The following is an 18643-nucleotide window of genomic DNA, read 5'->3' as shown; positions in this document are numbered from 1 at the left end:
GTATATACATATGACAAAATGAAAACGAAAAGATGCTTTGACAACTTGAACTGCCAGACTATGCATATATACAAGAGCCACTTCCGAATCCTTTCCTTCCTTCCGCATGTTGCATTCGATGTTCCAATTACTCGCAACGCGAGCCTCTAATCGTCCACTCGTCCACTGATCACCTAATACATCGGCCCAGAATAGTCCACGAATCCACCGACCGCAACTCCGCTTTGACCCCAACAGACCGGAGCAGGCTCGTAGAAAGTCTGCAATCGAGCCCACAATTCGGTGGGGTTACCGATCATATCCAACTCGGTCGAGATCCCGTCCGCTCCTTGTCCTGGGCCCGGATCGTTTGATTGATTCTCTGCCCCGCCTTGTGTTTGACTATAGAGCGGAATTGCTGTAGGCGCAGATTGAACCAGAGGTAAAACCATTTCTCCCGTACCTGTGGTACTACCGTTGATAAACCATGACGCTGTTTGACTCTGTGCCGGGATTGCAAATGCCGCAGCTGCAGCAAAAGCTTCAGGTCCGCCGACAGGATTGACGATACTCTGATAATTGATATTTCGCTCAGCAGTATTTTGACCCTGCGCTGCAGCCGGTTGAGGAACGGAAGAGCATTGAACATGACTTTGGACGCGGTTCTGGGTGGGATAGGAACCACTTGCGCCGTCCACTTGACCACCGAGAAGAGCAAAGAGCATATCTTCGCCTTCGGGAGATATGTGTGTCTCTATGGTATCCTTGCCGATGACCTGAGGGTGGCGATTGGAAACCAATGATTTCAGAACAGGTAGGAGAGACTGTAACATTGCGTGTTCGATCAGCCTACATACCACATGCTTATTTCAGTGACACTCACCAGCACCCCTAAACTCCTCCTTGAGCCATTCTCGCTTATCATATCGCAGGCCTCACTCAATTCTTGATAGACCGAGCCGACAAAGGTAGCTTCAAGATGTGGTCCGCACCAAATCGCCAGTGCTGCCATGGACACTGCGGCAGAAAATGTCTGGACCCAGACCATCCAGGCCCTTGCCATGAGTCGGGGATGCTTTCTTGTCATGTAGTAAGATGTGAGCGTGATGGCATGACAAGCTCGGTAAGTCATTGAGACGGTCTCGCGGTCGGCATCGGTGAATACAATGGTCTCGCGAGGGTTGGCTCTGATACGGGCGATTAGGCGGCGTAAAGACGGACGGAAGAGATAAACTGCATTCATAAGGTCAGATGTGGGTCTGAGAAGTAGACACGCTAACTCACGCATAGCTTTGTAGTGACACACTGCAATGATAGGACGGTAATCAGCAAGCGGGTCCTTTATTCCGGTGATCACTGTCATAACGCTTACTCGATGTGGTTGTAGTCTGTAACGCATATGCGTCCTCGTCGCTAAAGCCTGAGACAGGCTCGGGAAGTGGTTCGCCACGAAGTAATGGACAGTGAACAACAGGCAAAACGGAAACGCTAGCATCGTTTGATCAACATCTTGCCTCCCTGCTCCAACCACGACGCTGAAAACTCACTCAAATCGCATCAAGATCTGTTTGACCGCGTCGACCTTGTCCCAGCTGGCGGGAGCAGAATCAGGCAGGCATCCCTGTTGGCGAAAAATTGATCAGCACCGAAGGCTGGCGACTTCTATCCCGCATGTTCAGTAACACTCACGATATCGATGACCTGACTCTTCACGAGCCGGCAGAAATCATATTTCGTATAGGACAAATCCAAAGATCCCTTAGGATATGCAGCTTCTATGTACTCCACGTTGATTGCAGTCCTCTGTCCGTGGTTCAAACAAATGAGACAGTCCAAAACGAAGATCTACAGGGCCAAACATGTCAGCAGAGTATACTTGATGGCCATCGGCTTCCGCCGTTCTCACCTCGTGGAATACCCTTCGACGAAACTCTCGCTCTTCTTCAGGTAAAGATGGATGAGGGTCCTTATGCAGACCGAGCTGCATGGCAGAGGACGTCATCTGTCTCAACCAGTAGAAATTGGAAGCACGAGCTCCGCGCCATCCAAAACCGACAAACAGCGTCGCGAGTGCCTGTTGTGCATCAGCATTGTTCCAATCTTATAAACAGCGAATGCAATTTACCAAAGCTTGAACGCCCGCGACACTAGCTGCCCACCCAAAGCGGGTATCAAAACACCTCTGTACGCCGTCCCAGTATTCAGCGACCACAGAGTTTTCCCTATTGGACAGGAGCAGGTAAGCGAGTAACAAGAAGAGGACTTGTTGACTCACTCGGCAGCTGACAGATCAAGGTAGCAATCGAGTGTTAAGACCATGAGGACTACAGCCAGCTTGTGAGGAGACAGGGGATTGGCAGGCGTAGGAGCTGTTGCCGGTTCACGTTAGTAACAAATCGGTGGTGCTCAAGGAAGGCACCCGCTCACCATATACAGCAGGCTCGTATATACTTTCGAATTCTTCCCGCCGGAGAACCGTTTGGCTTCACGGTGTCTTTAGCACTCGGCCGCTGTTCCTAGCGAAAGATCACTCACTACCAAGAAGAAGTCCTCCAGAATTTGTTCGCTCGGCGCTGAGTCTCCTCTCGTGAGGGCAAAATCTTGAGGATCTTCCTCAGTCGCTCGAAGACTTGATGGCGTTCGTCAAGATCATCAGCTGCAGTGTTGCCAACAGTGCCAATCTGTGGCATGTTCGATTAGCGTCAGACCAGATGCGCAGTGCATGCGACTCACAATCATGGCCGGTGCGGCATTCTCTCCCGCCCACTCGTCCTCACGCTTCCCTTCCGGTACAGCAGCATCTTCAGTCAGCAGAAGACTCTCCACCGCCATTCTTCCTTGTGAGCTTGATCTTTCGACAGATGTGGGGGGTGTTGCAACCAAGATGCTCGAAACAGACGAAGCGTCCTTTGGAGAACGGTGAGGCTCGACTTGGTTATTTGAGCCAGATTGGGGTGACTGTGTCAGCGGACTTGCCCGCGTGGGAGCGGGAAGGGACGCAAAGCCACCATCGAGATACTCTGGTGCGAGTAGTGGGTGATTTGTGGAGTTTGTCTTGCCATGACTTTGGAAAAGGGCTGATTCGAGTTGAGCGATCTGAGGGGGGGGGGGGGGGAGCCTACGGTCAGCATCTGATTTAGGAGAAAGAGATGCGGACAGCTCACTCTTTCGTGGAGCTGTTCCGTTGAGGCGAGAACCAATCGTTTGCCCTGCATACAGCTCAAATCGCCATCTGGGCAAACAAGAGCACATCCTCTTCTTCGACCTGCAGGGATGTCAGTCCTAACATCGTACTGAATGCAGGCATTGTGACCTACAATTTGAGCAAGGAAATTGTCTGTCACATTTGGCCTTCAATCGACGACACTCCGCACAACTCTTCCTTCCATCTTTCTCGTTTTTCTTCCCGCTCGAGGAGGTAACATTTGGCTTGACTTCCTCCTCCCTCTTGACCTTCTTTTCGATTGGTGCACTCTCTCTTCGTTTGAGTCCTGCCAGAGCCAAACTAGCTTCTACTTCTTCGGGATCACTCAGTGCTCGACTGGCGTTCTCTTCACTTCCAGGTCCCCGTTTCATACCCCGATTCAAAGTCGGTGACTGGTTTGACTCGAAAGAGCCATGATCCCACTGCTGGTTCGCGTTGAGTGCTGGCTTAATGCTGTTCCAGCCGTTGACACCGTTATATGACTGCTGCTGCTGCTGCTGAGATTGAAATTGTGCTTGCTGTTGTTGCTGCTGATTTTGGAAAGCACGAACAGCTGCTGATCGCGGCGCCCAAGATCCCATGCTAGGCAGATTTACGGCGTCTCCCATCTTGACGTTGGGGGAAGCCGGTGCAGAGATCAATGAGGAAGGTTCGTACTTATGTCCGGGCGGAGGCGGAGGCGGAGGGTAGACCATGATGGAGGGATAGGGTGTATTCAATATGGCCTGAGCAGCGGCTTGTTCCTTCGACGCTTTGCTTGGCCTACCGCGCTTTGCTCCTCCTGCAGGTTTAGGACTCGTGTTTGCTTTCTTACTGATCACTGCAACCGATGTCTTGGAGGACTTGCGTTTCTTTTCTTTGGTCGCTCCCGCTCCCGCGCCAGACTCAGCGATATGTCCTGATCGGGGTGGTACGGATGCAGGTTGAGTGCCGTAGACCTGTTGTGGGTCGGACTGATACTGAAAAGGCGCCGCGTATGAAGGTGGTAGATGAGCCTGTTGAAGCGGTATCGACTGTTGCTGTTGTGACAGGAGTGAAGGGTCGATGGGAATACTGGATGCTGAGTGCACTGACTGTGCCCGATACTGAAACTACAGACGAACGATTCAGCCAAAGATGGGAGGCCAAAGATGGGAGAGAATTCAAGAGAATGGTTGAGATGGGGAGCGCCCATACCGTTGGAACGACATGTGCACGGACCCACCCTCAATATGAAGTGAGACCGAGAAGACCGGCGGATGTGTTTTCCAACGTGACGTGATGTGGAATGGGAATCAAACAGGATATGGGTGGATATGACTCACGCCAAGATTGATGTTACCGTCAATGTTATTGTCCTTGACACCTGCTGTCGGCTGTTGAGGATGCAAAGGTGAAATTAGAGGCGACATCTCGGTCGATGAGTCTGTGCACTGTCGGCGGTGTCGTCGAGTTGAACGCTGTAATCGTGATGGCCCACCACTTGAATTTTGATACTCCGATCAGTTCGGGGATGGTAAATTGTATCGGAAAGGGGAGGATCGCCGTTTGCCCGAGATGTGCGTGTATATATATAGATAGGAAAAATGCAACTGGGGTGAACCTTTCCTTCCTTGCAATTCGAGAATCGTGCGAATGAACGAGGAAGGCAATGTAAGTTGGAAGTTCGACTTCATTTGCGATTCTCGAATGTTGATGAATCCGGTCTGACATGCAAGTGGGCCCGTGGATGAGCCAGAGTGAAGAGCTATTGCAGGAAAAGAGCTCGTTCGCCTCTCTGTACGAGTATCGTGAGAATCGCAGAAGGATAGGGGCGAATCCCGTAGCATCCGGGATCATTACAAAGATTTTAAGATTGAGCTACCCAAAGCGGTAATAGAACCCTGTGCAATTTTCCCGTGAGTCATATCCATGACAGATCCATTCCATGTAATCATCGGTAAGAACACATCAAACGTCATCATCCTCGACACAATCCTGGTGATCAAAGGTACCAAACATATGTGCAACGTTCGGTTCAAGTAGGCTCTACCTGATGGTCTGTAGGTCAGACAAGCATGGTCTTGATATCTACCTGACCATCCTGAGTAACCCCACAGGGGCCACAGGTGTGTCTTACCGCACTAATCCTTGCAAGCCAAGGTACCGCGTGCCCGCACAATACCCGACGAGAAACCTGTTTCGTACTGAGGCGCGTACGGAGAGGAAGAATCTGTTTTCCAGGTTGTTGGATCGTACGGTAGAAGCGACTGACATTTACGTACTCATTTTATCTCTCGACCTCTGATGCAAGCGAAAGCCAAAGCGTCCTCGGAAGCAAACACCCCAGTCCTACCTGCCCAACCCCACCATGTCGATCTGCATCCAAACTTGACGATGTGAACGACGTGCGCTTATGCTTGTGCACGTAATCATGCAATCGATTGCGCGAAGTCCGGCGGGTAAGTCGTCATCGAGTTTCATTGGAACGCGCCGACTATCGACTGTTTACCTTGGATATACTGACAACACAAATACCACCCATCGTCTGAATATCACGTTGACGTCCCGAGTTGCATCGAGCGGTGCTCAATTTGCTCGTCCAGTCTTCTGGAAGTAGATCTTTGCTTCAACTTTTTTTCTTTTCAGTAAAGCAGCATGCCAGATCGTCTGTGCCGTCCCGGCGTTTCAACACCGAAACCTCAACCCTCGCCGACCAAACCTGCTCTCACCTTCATAACGAGGGCATCGATACCAGAGGAAGGTTATATGAGGCCGGCGTGATGAAACGGCCACACAAGCACCAGATTCCTGGAGCGTTCGGGGAGGGGTTCCGGAGAACTCACATTTCCCGTGCCCATCGAACATGTAAGTCTTCGACCTTTCCTTCTGCGATCTCGTTCAGCGAGGGATCTTCGTCCTGACGCGTGACTCTATGTATCGAGTGTCTGCTTTCGAGAGACCCAATTTTCGTTATGAGCGGTATGTCGGTCGTACTCTAGGTGAAATGTCAGGCGTTTTTCGTGCTCGCTCTAGGCTACCTTACTCTCGTCTACGGCCTCCAATGTGACAGCAGAGTTCGATCATAGAGAATCGTTCCCCTCACGGTTGGTGCACTCCACGCCACAGCTTGAAAGAGTCAGATTAGCGGCTCAAAAGCTTCCATTGGCCATAAGTTGAGCATGAATGCGAGCTGTCAAAGGTGCAGTCGGTCGTTGGAGAGACATTCCAGTCTTTCGGTTCACGATACGACGCGAAATTTTGGCGGACTGAGCTATGCTTATCGAGCGTTCGAGTACGTGGTATGATTGCCCAGTCGCCCGACCCCATTTTCTGGGGAAAGGAGATGAGCCAGGAAGACTTTCCGTTTGCAGCCGCGATGGGACGTATATATCCCCTTCCCAGTCACTATAGCCAGCATATTGGGCTGTATTCCGGCTGACTGTACCAAAGCGCAAGAAAAACAGACGAGAGCGATGCATGGACAGTTTCTGTGAGCACCGACAACTCTTCCCGACAGCAGTCCTCAGGGGGCTGCATACAGCGTATCACCACATTGTATTACGTAACTTGTGCGCTCCCCTGCCTGCCCGGTGGTCGGTTGATCGGACTCCGCGCCGAGCCGGGTGAATATACATGGTGGTCACGCTGACATGTACATCTGGCCCCCATCTCCATCTCATCCATTCAACAACACCTTGTTCTACTCCTGCTTTCACCGATCTTCTGCTCATAGCCAGTCGATCGATCTGTATTACGACTTGCTACTGCACGAACGATGGTCGCCACGTCAAGAAGGGTGTCTTACATCCTTCCTTCTCCTGATCAACCGCCCCCGCTACTATCCCTCCCTCCATTGGGTCAACATCGTCAGGGACATCCATCCCCTTTCCTCATCCCCAAGTCGGAGACGACTCCTTCCTACTCGAATAGCAACGGTACTCCCAGTCCGGGCTTGACGTTAGGCTCGAGGAACCCTTTTCTGACATCTACGTCACCTCCTCCCGCCAACGGTGGAGGGAAACAAGCAGGACCGCAACATCCTCGACATTGTCTGGGGATAAACTCGCTAGCATTGGATACCTCTACAGTGCTTTCAGACTCGAGCTCTCCCGGCGGTATACTTTACAGTGGAGGACGAGACGGCCTTGTTGCGTCGTGGGAGCTGGGCGTGCCTCACAGGAGGAGACGAGGGGGCAGATACGAGGGCTTGCCGGGAAGAGCCGATAGGGTCAAGTGGGAGAGAATAGGAGATGGAGCAGAATTCTTCGATGATGATGATCTCGATGATCTCGATGAGGACGAAGGAATAAGTAGCGAAGAGGATATGGAAGGATGGGTGGGAGTGGGAGATTCCAAGCAGGGCGAAGTGCCTTACGAGGATCGGTGGGAAGTGGACAAGGAAGAGTTAGCGAAAGGCAAGGTTCGTACACTCTCCTCTTACTTCCGTTCATGGTAGCAAGCTAGAAACTGACCAAGATCTACAGCCTCCCGCGACCACGTTCCGTCAATCGGCGCAGACACATACCGATTGGGTGAACGCCATGCTTCTCTGCAACATGAATCAAACAGTCATTACCGCTTCATCGGACCGTACCATCCGCGCCTGGAACCCACATGCTTCTGCCGACGATCCCGCTCAGCTTTCGCCCGCACTGGTAGGAAGCCATCGGGATTATGTGCGAGCGTTGGCTTGGGCTAGATACTCCAATCTGTTGTTTTCAGGAGCGTTGGACCGAAATTTATCCATATGGGACATTCAATCGCCGCATCATGAGCCGATCGTAAATATTGATCTATCAGCAGCGGATGAGTATGAAGGTGTTGGCTTGGAGGGAGAGCGAGGCAGTGTATATGCTCTTGGAGTCGGTGAGTGGTGTCGGCGATCCGATGAGCGGACTCTGTAGCTAATACACAACCCAGATCCTGCTGGACACGTTCTGGCTGCTGGCACACCGGAACGGATCGTCAGGCTCTGGGACCCACGTGCCGGGGATAAGAGTGTAGGCAAGCTTATTGGACACTCTGACTGTGTTCGAAGTATTCTCTTCAGCGAAGATGGACGATATGTTCGTATCAACTAGTTTGATTGAGACCCTGCTAACTTTCCTGATAGATGCTTACCGGTAGCTCTGATACTACTATCAAGCTGTGGTCTCTAGCAGCCCATCGCTGTCTCCATACATTCAATCATCACGATTCCTCAGTATGGGCTCTACACTCAAACCATCCCAACTTGGAACGATTTTACTCTGGCTCTCGAGACGGTCTCCTCTGTGCTGTCGATCTTGAACAATGCACCGACATTTCGAATGGAGAGTGTGTTGTATTGTCAAGGGAAGGTGACGCACCTCGCAAGGGTGTAAACGAATTGAAAACAGGTGATGAAGGTATTCGGGATATCGTTAGCATGGACGATGAGTTTGTCTGGACGGCAAGCGGTCATGCAGACATCAAACGGTGGAGAGACGTCGGAAGAAGGATCGACCGACTTGATAAAGACTTCGACGGAGCATCTTATCTTGAACCTCGAGATCCAAGTCCTGCGGTTGATGTTGCCATTACTGTACCGTCTGGATTGGGTGTACCGTTTGAGCCGACACCAAGCAACGACGGGGCAACCAGGAACAAAACGCTGTCTTTGAATAGGGGAGACGGAGATCTTTCGGGGGTCGACTCGAAGGAGTCCAAGTCGGTGGCATTTGCCCATACTCCTTCTCCACGAAATGGTCCGACCAGTCCAATGGCGAACACCAACTTATCTCCCGGTCGAGGAGAATCACCGGCTTCCGCGTTGCCCAGTGCTATCAGAGATCGTCTCAATCTCGATGAATCCCCCCGGCGAGCGACACTTTCCGGTGCACCTATCGCTAATTCCTTCATATCGGAATCTTCATTCAACGCTGACGAAGAAAGACCCGGTGGCCGTCAGTCAATTACTCTCAATGGATTACCATACGAGTCATTAGTATGTCTCGGCCTGCCCGACTCTCCATATTCCTTCGGCTTCTCTCATCACCGTCAGGACGATGCTCATACCTTTCGTTCTGGGGCGTCGATGAATTCTGTGCCGAGAGGTATCAGCGACTTGCTGAAACCGAATGGCGAAGGATCGCCGATGAGGATATCATTTCAAATGGAGCGGGAGCAATCACAATCACAGCCAAACCGAGCGAGACTTGACTTCGAAGATCGGGAGATTGCTTCCGAGGCTGTACCGCTCCGTACCGAACCGGACGAGGTAATTGCTGGTAGAAGCGGCTTGGTTAGGTCGCTGCTCCTCAACGATCGACAACACGTCCTCACCGTTGATACCGAAGGCGAGGTGGCAGCTTGGAACATCATTCGCGGTGTATGTGTCGGTCGTTTCAACACTGAGGATGTTGCTGCAGCCCTTCATCTGGAGCGGGGATTGAGGGCTGAAGTAATCGTCCGCAAACACTCCCAAGACGTGCTGGAAATGGTGAAGGAACGGATAGAAGGCGAAACGATGGTAATCACTTGGTGTCAGGTGGACACAAAGATTGGAAGTCTGGTTGTACATCTGGAAGAAGGACGAGTGTTTGATGCCGAAATTTACGCGGACGACTTGGGCTTTGATGACATTGAGGGCATGAGGGAAGATTCGAGAAGTAAGTCGTCGAGATCTATGAATGGGTCAGAGTGCTCGCTGACTGCTTCAATGAAGTCAACCTCGGAAAATGGGCACTCAAAAATCTCTTCAAAGGTTTGATCAAGGCTGAAGAGCGGGAAGTGGTCGATCTGTACGCCAAATCGACACCGAGCACTGTATCATCCTCCTTGCCTAGTGTGAACAAAAGTCCGGCTGCACCTCAACACATCTCGATCGATCGACCGCCTGTATCTCCTCCACATCGCCAGCGTGCTTTGACAGGCTCGTTCTCTGGCGCGAAACCCCCTTCGCTGAACATTCCCGGGTTGGTGTCCCCAGCTGCCCGACCGGCCGTCTTGCCCGAAACACCCAGCGACAGTTTCTCGAAGAGTGCACCTGACACACCTTCATACTGGCAATCCTTCCAGGCTTTGCGAACCGGACCTTTGTCTGCTATTCCTCAGTCGCCTGCAGCTACTAGCGGTACCCCGCATACCGAGATGTCTGGCCAGAATAGAGATTACTTCTCGGTGAAAAAGAAGGTCGAACAATCTCCTTCGAGAGACGGTGAGAGAGACAAAGACAAGGTGCCGTCCACACCAGGGGTGCCGCAGACACCTGGTGGATCATTTATGGGCAAGCTGAAGGGGTTCGGGAAGAAAAAGCAAGCGGAAACCCCAATGTTGCCTGTCCTTCAAAGGGCAAGCACACCCGAAGACGATGTGAGTGTGAGCGTCATTGGAACGCACCCATGTGGGCGTCCGCTGACTCCCGAGTGACATAGATGCCAAAGATATCCGAACGAGAAGCAGAGCAACTTCGTATCTTGGATACAGTTCGGTCTCATCCATTCCTTCCTCCACCTCCTTGGGAAGCACCGCCGCTCGATTATCCGCCTTCTACAGCATTGCTCATCTCGGAAGAGTCGAAGGATGCAGGAGCTTGGGTGGTGACTTACCGAAGTCAAGTTTCATCCACGGAGCGGGATATGGAGGCTTTGGAAATGAACAGTCCAATGTGGCTATTGGATTATCTGTTCACGAGTAGGATCAGGCAGAAGGACCCGGTCAAGTTGACTTTCATCTTGGAACCAGTACCTGGAAGTGGGCTGAAGGAAATGCCAGAGGGGTGAGCTTGCAATGTTTGCCATCTCGGTGAAAAGCCAGAAGCTGATTTTCGAATCTATTCCAGTACCGCTCGGCTTTCCGCCAGTCGTGTGCTGAGAGCTAGAAAGATCGCCGCTTTCATCGTAGCTAAGCTCAACCTTGTTCCTGAGAGAGGTAGATCAGGATCTGTCATCTCGATGCACTCGAAAATCTCACCACTCAGTCCCCGACGTGGATCTACCACCAATACAGGTCCTTCATCCGGCGGTCTCGGTCTGGCACAAACGGGTACTGGAGCGGCTAGTATCTCAAGTCAAGGCGGTGACGGTGAGATACCACCCGAGGACTATCTGGAGCTTCTCTGTGGTCCTACCGTGGTTGATCCCAAGATCACCTTGGCAACACTCAAGGCGTACTATGGAAGTGGACCCGATATGGTGTTGCACTATCGATTGAAGAAGGGTGTGAGCGTTTAGGTAACGAGGAGGCATAGAGATTACATTCCTTGGGTGTGGAGGCTTGGAAAGGAACAGTTGTGGCATATCTAAAATTTGATTTCGCTGGACATTGGCCAGACGCAGATACTAATACTGTAGACGTTGTACGTCAAGGAAACGTGAAGATAGTCGGACTGTACTCGGGACATGAGAGTTAACATGCAGGATCATACGTAAAAGGGAGATCATCGACATGTCTTCGCGAGTCCGGAGATGTAAGAGGTCTGCAGAGTTTGTGTGTCGTTATTGTTCTCCGTCACTGTTCTTGCTCATGGTCAAAGGTCTCTGTGATACATTTGGGGACGCACCCCTTTGTGAGTGTATGAAGTGCTATACCGAGACAGGCTTGGTCGAAATCAAAGGATTGACTGCGGTCAAAGGACATACAGTATCTGAGTAGCTATGGACTGTTGCTCTGTGTCTTATCCATTCCGACACCGGGTCGATTGCAAGCTCGCTAACGGTATCCATTTGGTTCGTACAACACTGTAGAAGGGAGAATCAGCTCACGCTGTCACGATGCGGATATAAGAACAACAACAGGATTGAATCAGTGATTCGATGGCGTGGCCAAAGTGATGGACCGACAGTCCAATATATCGAGTTTTGACATTCGTCTGCTGAGAACTTTCGCTTTCCATCGACTTGCGAGGAAGCCATTGACTCGGCTCTTCGACCTCGTATCCTTGTATACAGTAAGTTGTATCGTGTGCAGACAAGACAGTCAGATCTCCTGTCCGCCAAAAAGCCCCGGTGTCCTGGTGGTCGGAACGAAGGAAGAATAGAATTTGTATCTTACGAATCCATTTCGCGTGGTGTTGGTGGAAGAGGCTATGGAATGGATCGATCCAAAAGATGGCATTGTACACCACCCAGGTCATAGTCATAAGTGAGTGACGGATTCTCACTTTTGTATCTCCCTCGCCATATCCCTCAAACGTTTTCGTAACGTCCAATGTCCTGAGACGCACGACCCTCTCTTACTCAAGTCGCTACTCCCAAAGGACAACGTGAAACTGGCTCGTTGACACGATGAATTCATCCATCTCGCTCTCTCACCAAATCTCGACAAAACATGACTTACTACCTGAATTCACAACCTTACTAATTGCAAAATCTACACCCGCTAGCTGTGGTCCTGATATTCCTTCTCATCCTCTTTGTACTGCTCTTCTTCTCGGTGTACTCCTCCCGACGAGCTAAAGCCGAGTCAGCTCAAGCGAGTACCGAAGTGTTAGGCAGATGGAAGGAGAAAGAGGAGGTCAGAAGAGATGGTGGCAAGAGTCGCAAGATTGATAGTCGACAATCACTGCACGGAACGCATCTTTATCGAAAGGAAGGCTCCAATTTGTACGGAACTTCTGTATCAGGCATGAAAATTGCAGCAGCGCATGGTGTAAGAAAGAGCTCAAACACCGCCCCAACCACATCAACGACAAAGACAAGACGCACGACGTCATTCACACAGAGAGAAATCACGCCAAGTTTGAATCATCCAAGATCAGACGGTTCGACAAGGAGCGGTCCTCGATCAGTCCCCAGCTTAGGCTCAAACCCAAGTGCGAAGAAGAATGCAGGCCATATTTCACCAAGACGGCCGCCATCCGCACGGATAGCGGCGCTGACAAGAGGAAACTTGGCGAAGCACCGGTTGGAAAGTGACTTATCTTCAGAAGGACCGAAGGGTGAACGAGAGAGAAGAGAAAAGTACGACGTTGTGGTGAAACAGTTTCAACGGGATCGACACTGGACGCGGGGAAAGCAGAGTGATCGTGGGCGGGGTAGAGGTAGAGGTGGTCATGGGCGTAGATAGAAAAGAAGTATGTTGTGGTGCAAAGTAGTTGTACATGCTGAAGTCGGTCATATCACTTCATATGATACAGCAGAAAAAGGTTATTTGTATGATTCTAATGACGCTTTTACCATTGATATTCCCGGCGAAGCGCATTCCACTCGTCCCTGTCGAGTTGCTGCCTGAACCCGCTGTTCGACGTCACGGAGCAACAATTTGAGTCACCTATTGCTGAAGATGCAATGTGATTCCCTGAGCCAGCTCAAGTAATGATCCGCCAACCAAATCCGGTCGTCCCCCATACAACTTGTACCAATCGCCCAGGTGTTCGTCTTGACTATGTAGTGCCGTCGCTGGAATATCGTTGATGACCAGAGCAGTTTTAAACCTGCTTGAATGGTCAACAACATCTAGGCTCGCCCTACTTCCTTCCAAGGCACTCACCCTGCTTTCTTTGCAGCTGCTAGATCCCACAAATGAGCCGCTACGAACCATCTCTCTGCCCGAGTATCTCCTCCTTGTTCCAGTTCCAATTGGGCGCAAACCTCGTTTGCAGCTTCGTACACCTCTTTGTGAGGTTTAGCCAATCCAACATCATCACAACTGATGACTCTCTCAACCATACTTCCAATTCCGGCTTGCGAGGCATATCCCTCCGTAGTTGATTTGGTGCCGTTGGTAACGATCACCAATTTGGCGTGGGGATGAAGATGGGAGAACGCGTCTTTGAGGGTAGGGGAGGGGACGAGCGAGGATAGAAGCTCTGTGATAGGTCCGAGGGGAGGTAAGGAGGGTGGAGAGACGTTGAGTGTCGAAGAAAGATGGATCGGAAATGAGGTTTTGAGTAGATTCGCTATAGGAGGCGGGGGTGGGGATATAAGGGAGAGGTACTGCGAGGTGTCCAAGGTTAAGCTGCGAATCTCGAAAAGCCAAGGGACGGTATACACACGGTGTAATCTCTCTGACACGAGTGGAACTATCAGGCATGGGAGAGTCGTAAGCTCAACCACCTCCGCGTTATACGAACGTGGACCTGCCCCGGACTCACCCAGTCCATCACGAACCCTTTGGCTCCGAACCCGATTTTGGCGAGCTTCTCTCCAAACTTGTCATCGACCGCTTGGATTACCTTCTCCAGCGTAAAGCAAGTGCCGAGGGCGTCAAAGCATACTGTCACCGTCATTGTGGAACAGCTTTTATGCTTCACGAGACTTGAAGCAGTGATATCAAGAAAGAGAGCGTGTAAGGAGAATGAATCAAGAGTACAAAGCTCGAATCGATCCGTCGTCATCGACAATCGCATGAATCGTTCGGCTATCTGAGGATCCCGAACTCCCGCAAGCTGGTGACTAAATTTGTGGACACTTCTTCGCGAACAACCTGGGTGTGCATCGCGTTGACTGCATGCAACGAAGCATGCATGATGCCAGTACAACTCCTCAAAACCTCTTGCTTCTGTCGTTGCATTCACATGTCACCGATTACACCTTTAGCGCGTCATACAGCGTTCTTTCAAATCGGTTGAATACACCGTTGAAAGGGTCTGGGTTCTGTGACAATAGGTTGGTACAGCATACCGCCTAATTGGACCGTCAGTCTAGAAGGGTCAAGCAAGGAGATGAAGGACACTTGACTCACTCCGATACCCGTCGCGGGATCGATCCAGAACATCGTCTTTGCCGCACCATCCCAACATCCACTGAATGCTTTCCTGCCGTAAACCGATTCATCGAAATTGAGGAACAATCCCGGACTGTGTCCAATCCGATTCCCTTTCCCGTCAGCAACGAGAACTGGATCGTGGACGTTCTGGTTCTTCGCCATGATAGCGAGACAAGCTTTGACCTGTGGAGTCTGAGGGATAACATCGGTGAAGAGGAGCTTGAATGATTCGGGCGAAATCAGTGAATTGCTGTTCTGCGGATCGGCTGAGGCTGAGGCAAGAACATTTCGTAGAAGGGACAGGTAATCTCGTGCTGTACCAAACAACCCTGCACCTCCAGCTAATATCGAGGGGATCTTACTCGCATCCATCTCTCGGCCCATTGCGGGTGTTGACATCGGAATGATCTTGCCCGAAGCGTCTCTGGTGCAACATGTCATCATTCTAGCCTTGATATCGTCTGTAGGGTAGAAGGAGGTGCTCTTCATTCCGCATGGTTGGAAGATCTTCTCTTTGTAGAGGGCTTCGAGACTTTTGCCGGTCAGACGGGAAATCAAGATTCCAGCCCAATCGAGACCGATCGAGTAGTTCCATTTTGTGCCAGGCTCGAATATCAGAGGCTGTCTGAACGATTCTACCGAGGCGTCGGCCGACACCATGCCGGGTGTACCGTGCTCCTTGTTCCAACGAACGATGTCGGGGGAGTTGAAACCATAGGCCATCCCTGATGACCGATGTTAGTTCGCTTTGACACATCAGGGCTATATAGAAGAGTACGAGCACTTACCGGAAACGTGACTCAGAAGCATCATGAGGTTGATCTTGCTCTTTGGTGACCTCAAGATCTCTTTCCCATCTTCAGTGTATCCTTCGAGAATCTGGAGTTCACCGATCTCCGGGCAGAATCGCTCGACCAGATCGTAGTCCTCCAGGTCTATCAAGCCCTGGTCCACAAGCTGCAAGCATGCGATCTGGATGTCCAATCAGCCTCTGACATGGCGTCACAAGACATCAGTGTAAGTCCTACTCACCGTTGTGATGAACTTGGTCATGGAGAAGATCGACAAGGCTGAATCGAAGACAGCTGTGTCAGTCTGCCGGGACCATGTTCATCACAGGACGCGGTCTGAAGGAGAGATTATTAGACATACTGGTATCTTCTGTCACTTTGCCCTTGTCATGTTCCCCGAAGGTGACCTCTCCGTCGACAGAAAAGTAGATCTCCTCCTTCGCATTGGTCGCACCAATGAACAGCGCGGGAATCTCACGACTCCCAACCTCCTTGCTGAGAAAATCATCGAGCGATTTTTCGCCCTCAGCAGCAAGGGTAGGCAGAGGAAGAGCCATTGTTGACTGTTGATAAGTTATGCTGGTTACAAGAGAGGATGGGATGACAAAGATTAGTCAGTCGGTGGTCACTTGTCCAGAATTCCATCGGCGGGGGTGAGCATGTCGGCGGAGAACGGACATGTCCGATGCGATAACCACGCAGTGTCATCATCCCATCTTGGTTGGCATCACAAGCGCACATGGATGGGCTTGCCCCTGCCCATGATTACAACCCGATACGCGAGCCCTGGAGGAAGGTGCATATCTCCTCGAGCGCGTTGATCGATGGACAGTAGTTGCCATTCTTGTCCATTTGAACGATGATGATCAGACCTGAGTGATACGGGTGACTCTTACGTAAATGATTCCCGGCAGTCGGTTACAATCAATGTATGTACCTGGTCGACGATCGACGCGATCGATTGAAAAAAAGCTGGATGAGATTGATTGAGCTTCTTGGATCATTAAGAGTGTTGTCTCTCTATATCGTCAAGCCAAGCGACCCAATATAGCCCGAGGCCAGATGTTCACTAGTGAGCAGAGTCGGCGCATGTGCTATGTATGCTCATGTCATGTGCACATGCAGTCGGCGATCCTTCCTCAGCGATCCGCTCTGATTATGCGATCATCACTCATGGAGATCAATTGGAAGGTCTGAAGCCTGCCGCGCTGATCTCACCTCTGGGGGACTATTCTATGGAATGGGACGAAGTCAGTTCAAATGCGTCTCTACCATGTAGCTTCACTGATATTCCAATAGTTATGTTTGCCTCCGTCCAAGCTTGAGCCGTATGTATCGTCACTTTCAGCCGCGAACGCAAGCTAATCCGCTGTTGTCAGATGGCGGCATGAAGGAGACGATCTGTGTGATTCAGTGGTCCGAGCGATCAATCTCAGGCCTGGACAAGACGGCCTCCAAGTACTCTTGGATCATCTGGAGCTACCCAAAGCAGAACAAGCAGAGTGTGTGAAAACTTTCTGGGATCAGGTAAGTCTCAATCCAGTCGTGAATGTTGGAATTCGCTCATACTAAGCCTCTGATCAGATCTCACAACCTCCGCCGGCATCGCTTTCCGCATATCCCGACGACTCGAATGAGGCCACTCCGATCGAGGCCATCCGCTCTTGCTCTCGTCGTCTGCCGCCCTCGGTGGCTGCCGGTCAAGCTGTGTTTTGGCGATATTCCGCCCAAATTCTGTCAGCTTTAATGCACTTCAGCTTGGCAGCTGGTTTCTCTGCGGAACGGATCGTGGGCGTACTGAGAGAGACGAACTATCTCACTGGAGACGCTAAAGATAAGACATATAGAAGACTGTTAGAGACGACTCAGGCTATTTTCGATTACATGGTGAGTACGCTCCGTACATATATAGGCCGAACGATGCTAATAGACTTGCAGAACGATCTGACTCCCGTCACAGGAGTTGGTTGGAAATCAACCATTAGAGTACGGATGTTGCACTCCTCGGTGCGGGTGCGATTACGAGATAAAAAGGGATTGAAAAACAAGTATGACGAGAAGGTCGATGGCGTGCCAATCAACCAAGAGTGCGTCGAACAACACAGTATCAACTTTAAGTAAATCATGGCTGACGAGCTCTGTAGAGACCTGTTGGCTACCCTTGGATCATTCGCGATAGCTCCTTTATGGTCCTTACGGAAGTCTGGCATCCGTCTTACTGCTCAAGAAGAAGCGGCTTACGTCGCAGTTTGGAGACATATAGGGTAAGAGCCCTACTTTATGGAGCTCTTCTGGCAGACTTCTGACATCACACGCAGCTTCTACTTAGGTATATCTCCTTCTCGCTTGGAGGTTTACTATACTGGACCCGATCTCGTCAGCAGAGCTGCCAAGCTGTTCGCATGTCTGACGATGCATCTCTTCTCTTTCGATCTCGAATTTGACGATTATCGGGCCACGTCTACCTATCGAATCTTGGCATCTGTCGCTGAACGGCCACCTCGTCCGTCGAAGATCGAAAAACACCTGGCGACATCTCGATTCCTGATCGGCGACAAGCTAGCAGATAAGTTGCTTATACCGCCCACTCCGAGGCGTATCGCATTTCAGCTGGGTGTGGCGAGGGCGGTCGACTGGGCTCTGATCTCATTTGGTCGGGTCTATGGTCAGCGTTGGGAGATCGAGCGGGTGACTATTACCAAGCTGTTGGTCACCATGGTGGTCTGTTGGCAGCTTGGAGTGAAGCGTACCAAATTTACCATCAAAACATTCGGTGCGGACACGACAAGACCGCCTCCAATCGAGATCGGGGATAGCAAAACAAACATCGTTGACAACGCTCATTCCGAGACGGAGAAAGATGACATCTCGCCTACAGCGGATGATGACGATCTCGATGCTAGCGTACCAATGGGACCTGTAGCGGGCAAGAGGATCATCCGGCGGTGGCAGTGGTTGTTGGCCGAGATGGCAGGAGTAGTTTTGGCACCTGTGGGCATAGCATTGGCTTCCTCATACTGGTTGCTTAGACATTGGTAAT

The 18643-nt window shown here is 51.0% G+C and overlaps 5 protein-coding genes across 5 annotated transcripts; 2 read left to right on the top strand and 3 right to left on the bottom strand.

Moving 5' to 3' along the window:
• Positions 1-173: 173 nt before the first annotated feature.
• Positions 174-4575, bottom strand: IAR55_003139 (uncharacterized protein; the record flags this gene model as incomplete). The annotated part of the gene is made up of 15 exons (XM_066946248.1): positions 174-803; positions 863-1212; positions 1264-1284; positions 1352-1467; positions 1527-1600; positions 1669-1824; positions 1886-2053; positions 2105-2201; positions 2255-2348; positions 2407-2462; positions 2515-2660; positions 2713-3075; positions 3144-3244; positions 3297-4275; positions 4489-4575. 15 exons carry the CDS (start codon positions 4573-4575, stop codon positions 174-176), a joined length of 3438 nt encoding a protein of 1145 aa, XP_066803749.1.
• A 2345-nt stretch (positions 4576-6920) lies between these two features.
• IAR55_003138 (uncharacterized protein) lies at positions 6921-11337 on the top strand (the record flags this gene model as incomplete). The annotated part of the gene is made up of 7 exons (XM_066946247.1): positions 6921-7565; positions 7630-8011; positions 8066-8211; positions 8259-9774; positions 9831-10477; positions 10540-10883; positions 10947-11337. 7 exons carry the CDS (start codon positions 6921-6923, stop codon positions 11335-11337), a joined length of 4071 nt encoding a protein of 1356 aa, XP_066803748.1.
• A 2038-nt stretch (positions 11338-13375) lies between these two features.
• On the bottom strand, positions 13376-14333 carry IAR55_003137 (haloacid dehalogenase, type II; the record flags this gene model as incomplete). Its single annotated transcript, XM_066946246.1, has 4 exons — positions 13376-13538; positions 13595-14040; positions 14100-14126; positions 14199-14333. The coding sequence occupies 4 exons, from the start codon at positions 14331-14333 to the stop codon at positions 13376-13378; spliced, it is 771 nt and encodes a 256-aa protein (XP_066803747.1).
• A 298-nt stretch (positions 14334-14631) lies between these two features.
• IAR55_003136 (uncharacterized protein) lies at positions 14632-16160 on the bottom strand (the record flags this gene model as incomplete). The annotated part of the gene is made up of 5 exons (XM_066946245.1): positions 14632-14730; positions 14789-15537; positions 15601-15784; positions 15845-15882; positions 15965-16160. 5 exons carry the CDS (start codon positions 16158-16160, stop codon positions 14632-14634), a joined length of 1266 nt encoding a protein of 421 aa, XP_066803746.1.
• A 505-nt stretch (positions 16161-16665) lies between these two features.
• IAR55_003135 (uncharacterized protein) lies at positions 16666-18642 on the top strand (the record flags this gene model as incomplete). Its single annotated transcript, XM_066946244.1, has 8 exons — positions 16666-16675; positions 16729-16853; positions 16903-16931; positions 16983-17130; positions 17188-17490; positions 17542-17690; positions 17748-17867; positions 17922-18642. The coding sequence occupies 8 exons, from the start codon at positions 16666-16668 to the stop codon at positions 18640-18642; spliced, it is 1605 nt and encodes a 534-aa protein (XP_066803745.1).
• Position 18643: the final 1 nt, after the last annotated feature.

This window comes from Kwoniella newhampshirensis, chromosome 5 (genome assembly GCF_039105145.1).
Source record: "Kwoniella newhampshirensis strain CBS 13917 chromosome 5, whole genome shotgun sequence".
Classification (NCBI taxonomy): domain Eukaryota; kingdom Fungi; phylum Basidiomycota; class Tremellomycetes; order Tremellales; family Cryptococcaceae; genus Kwoniella; species Kwoniella newhampshirensis.
This window is presented reverse-complemented; position numbering and strand designations above follow the sequence as displayed.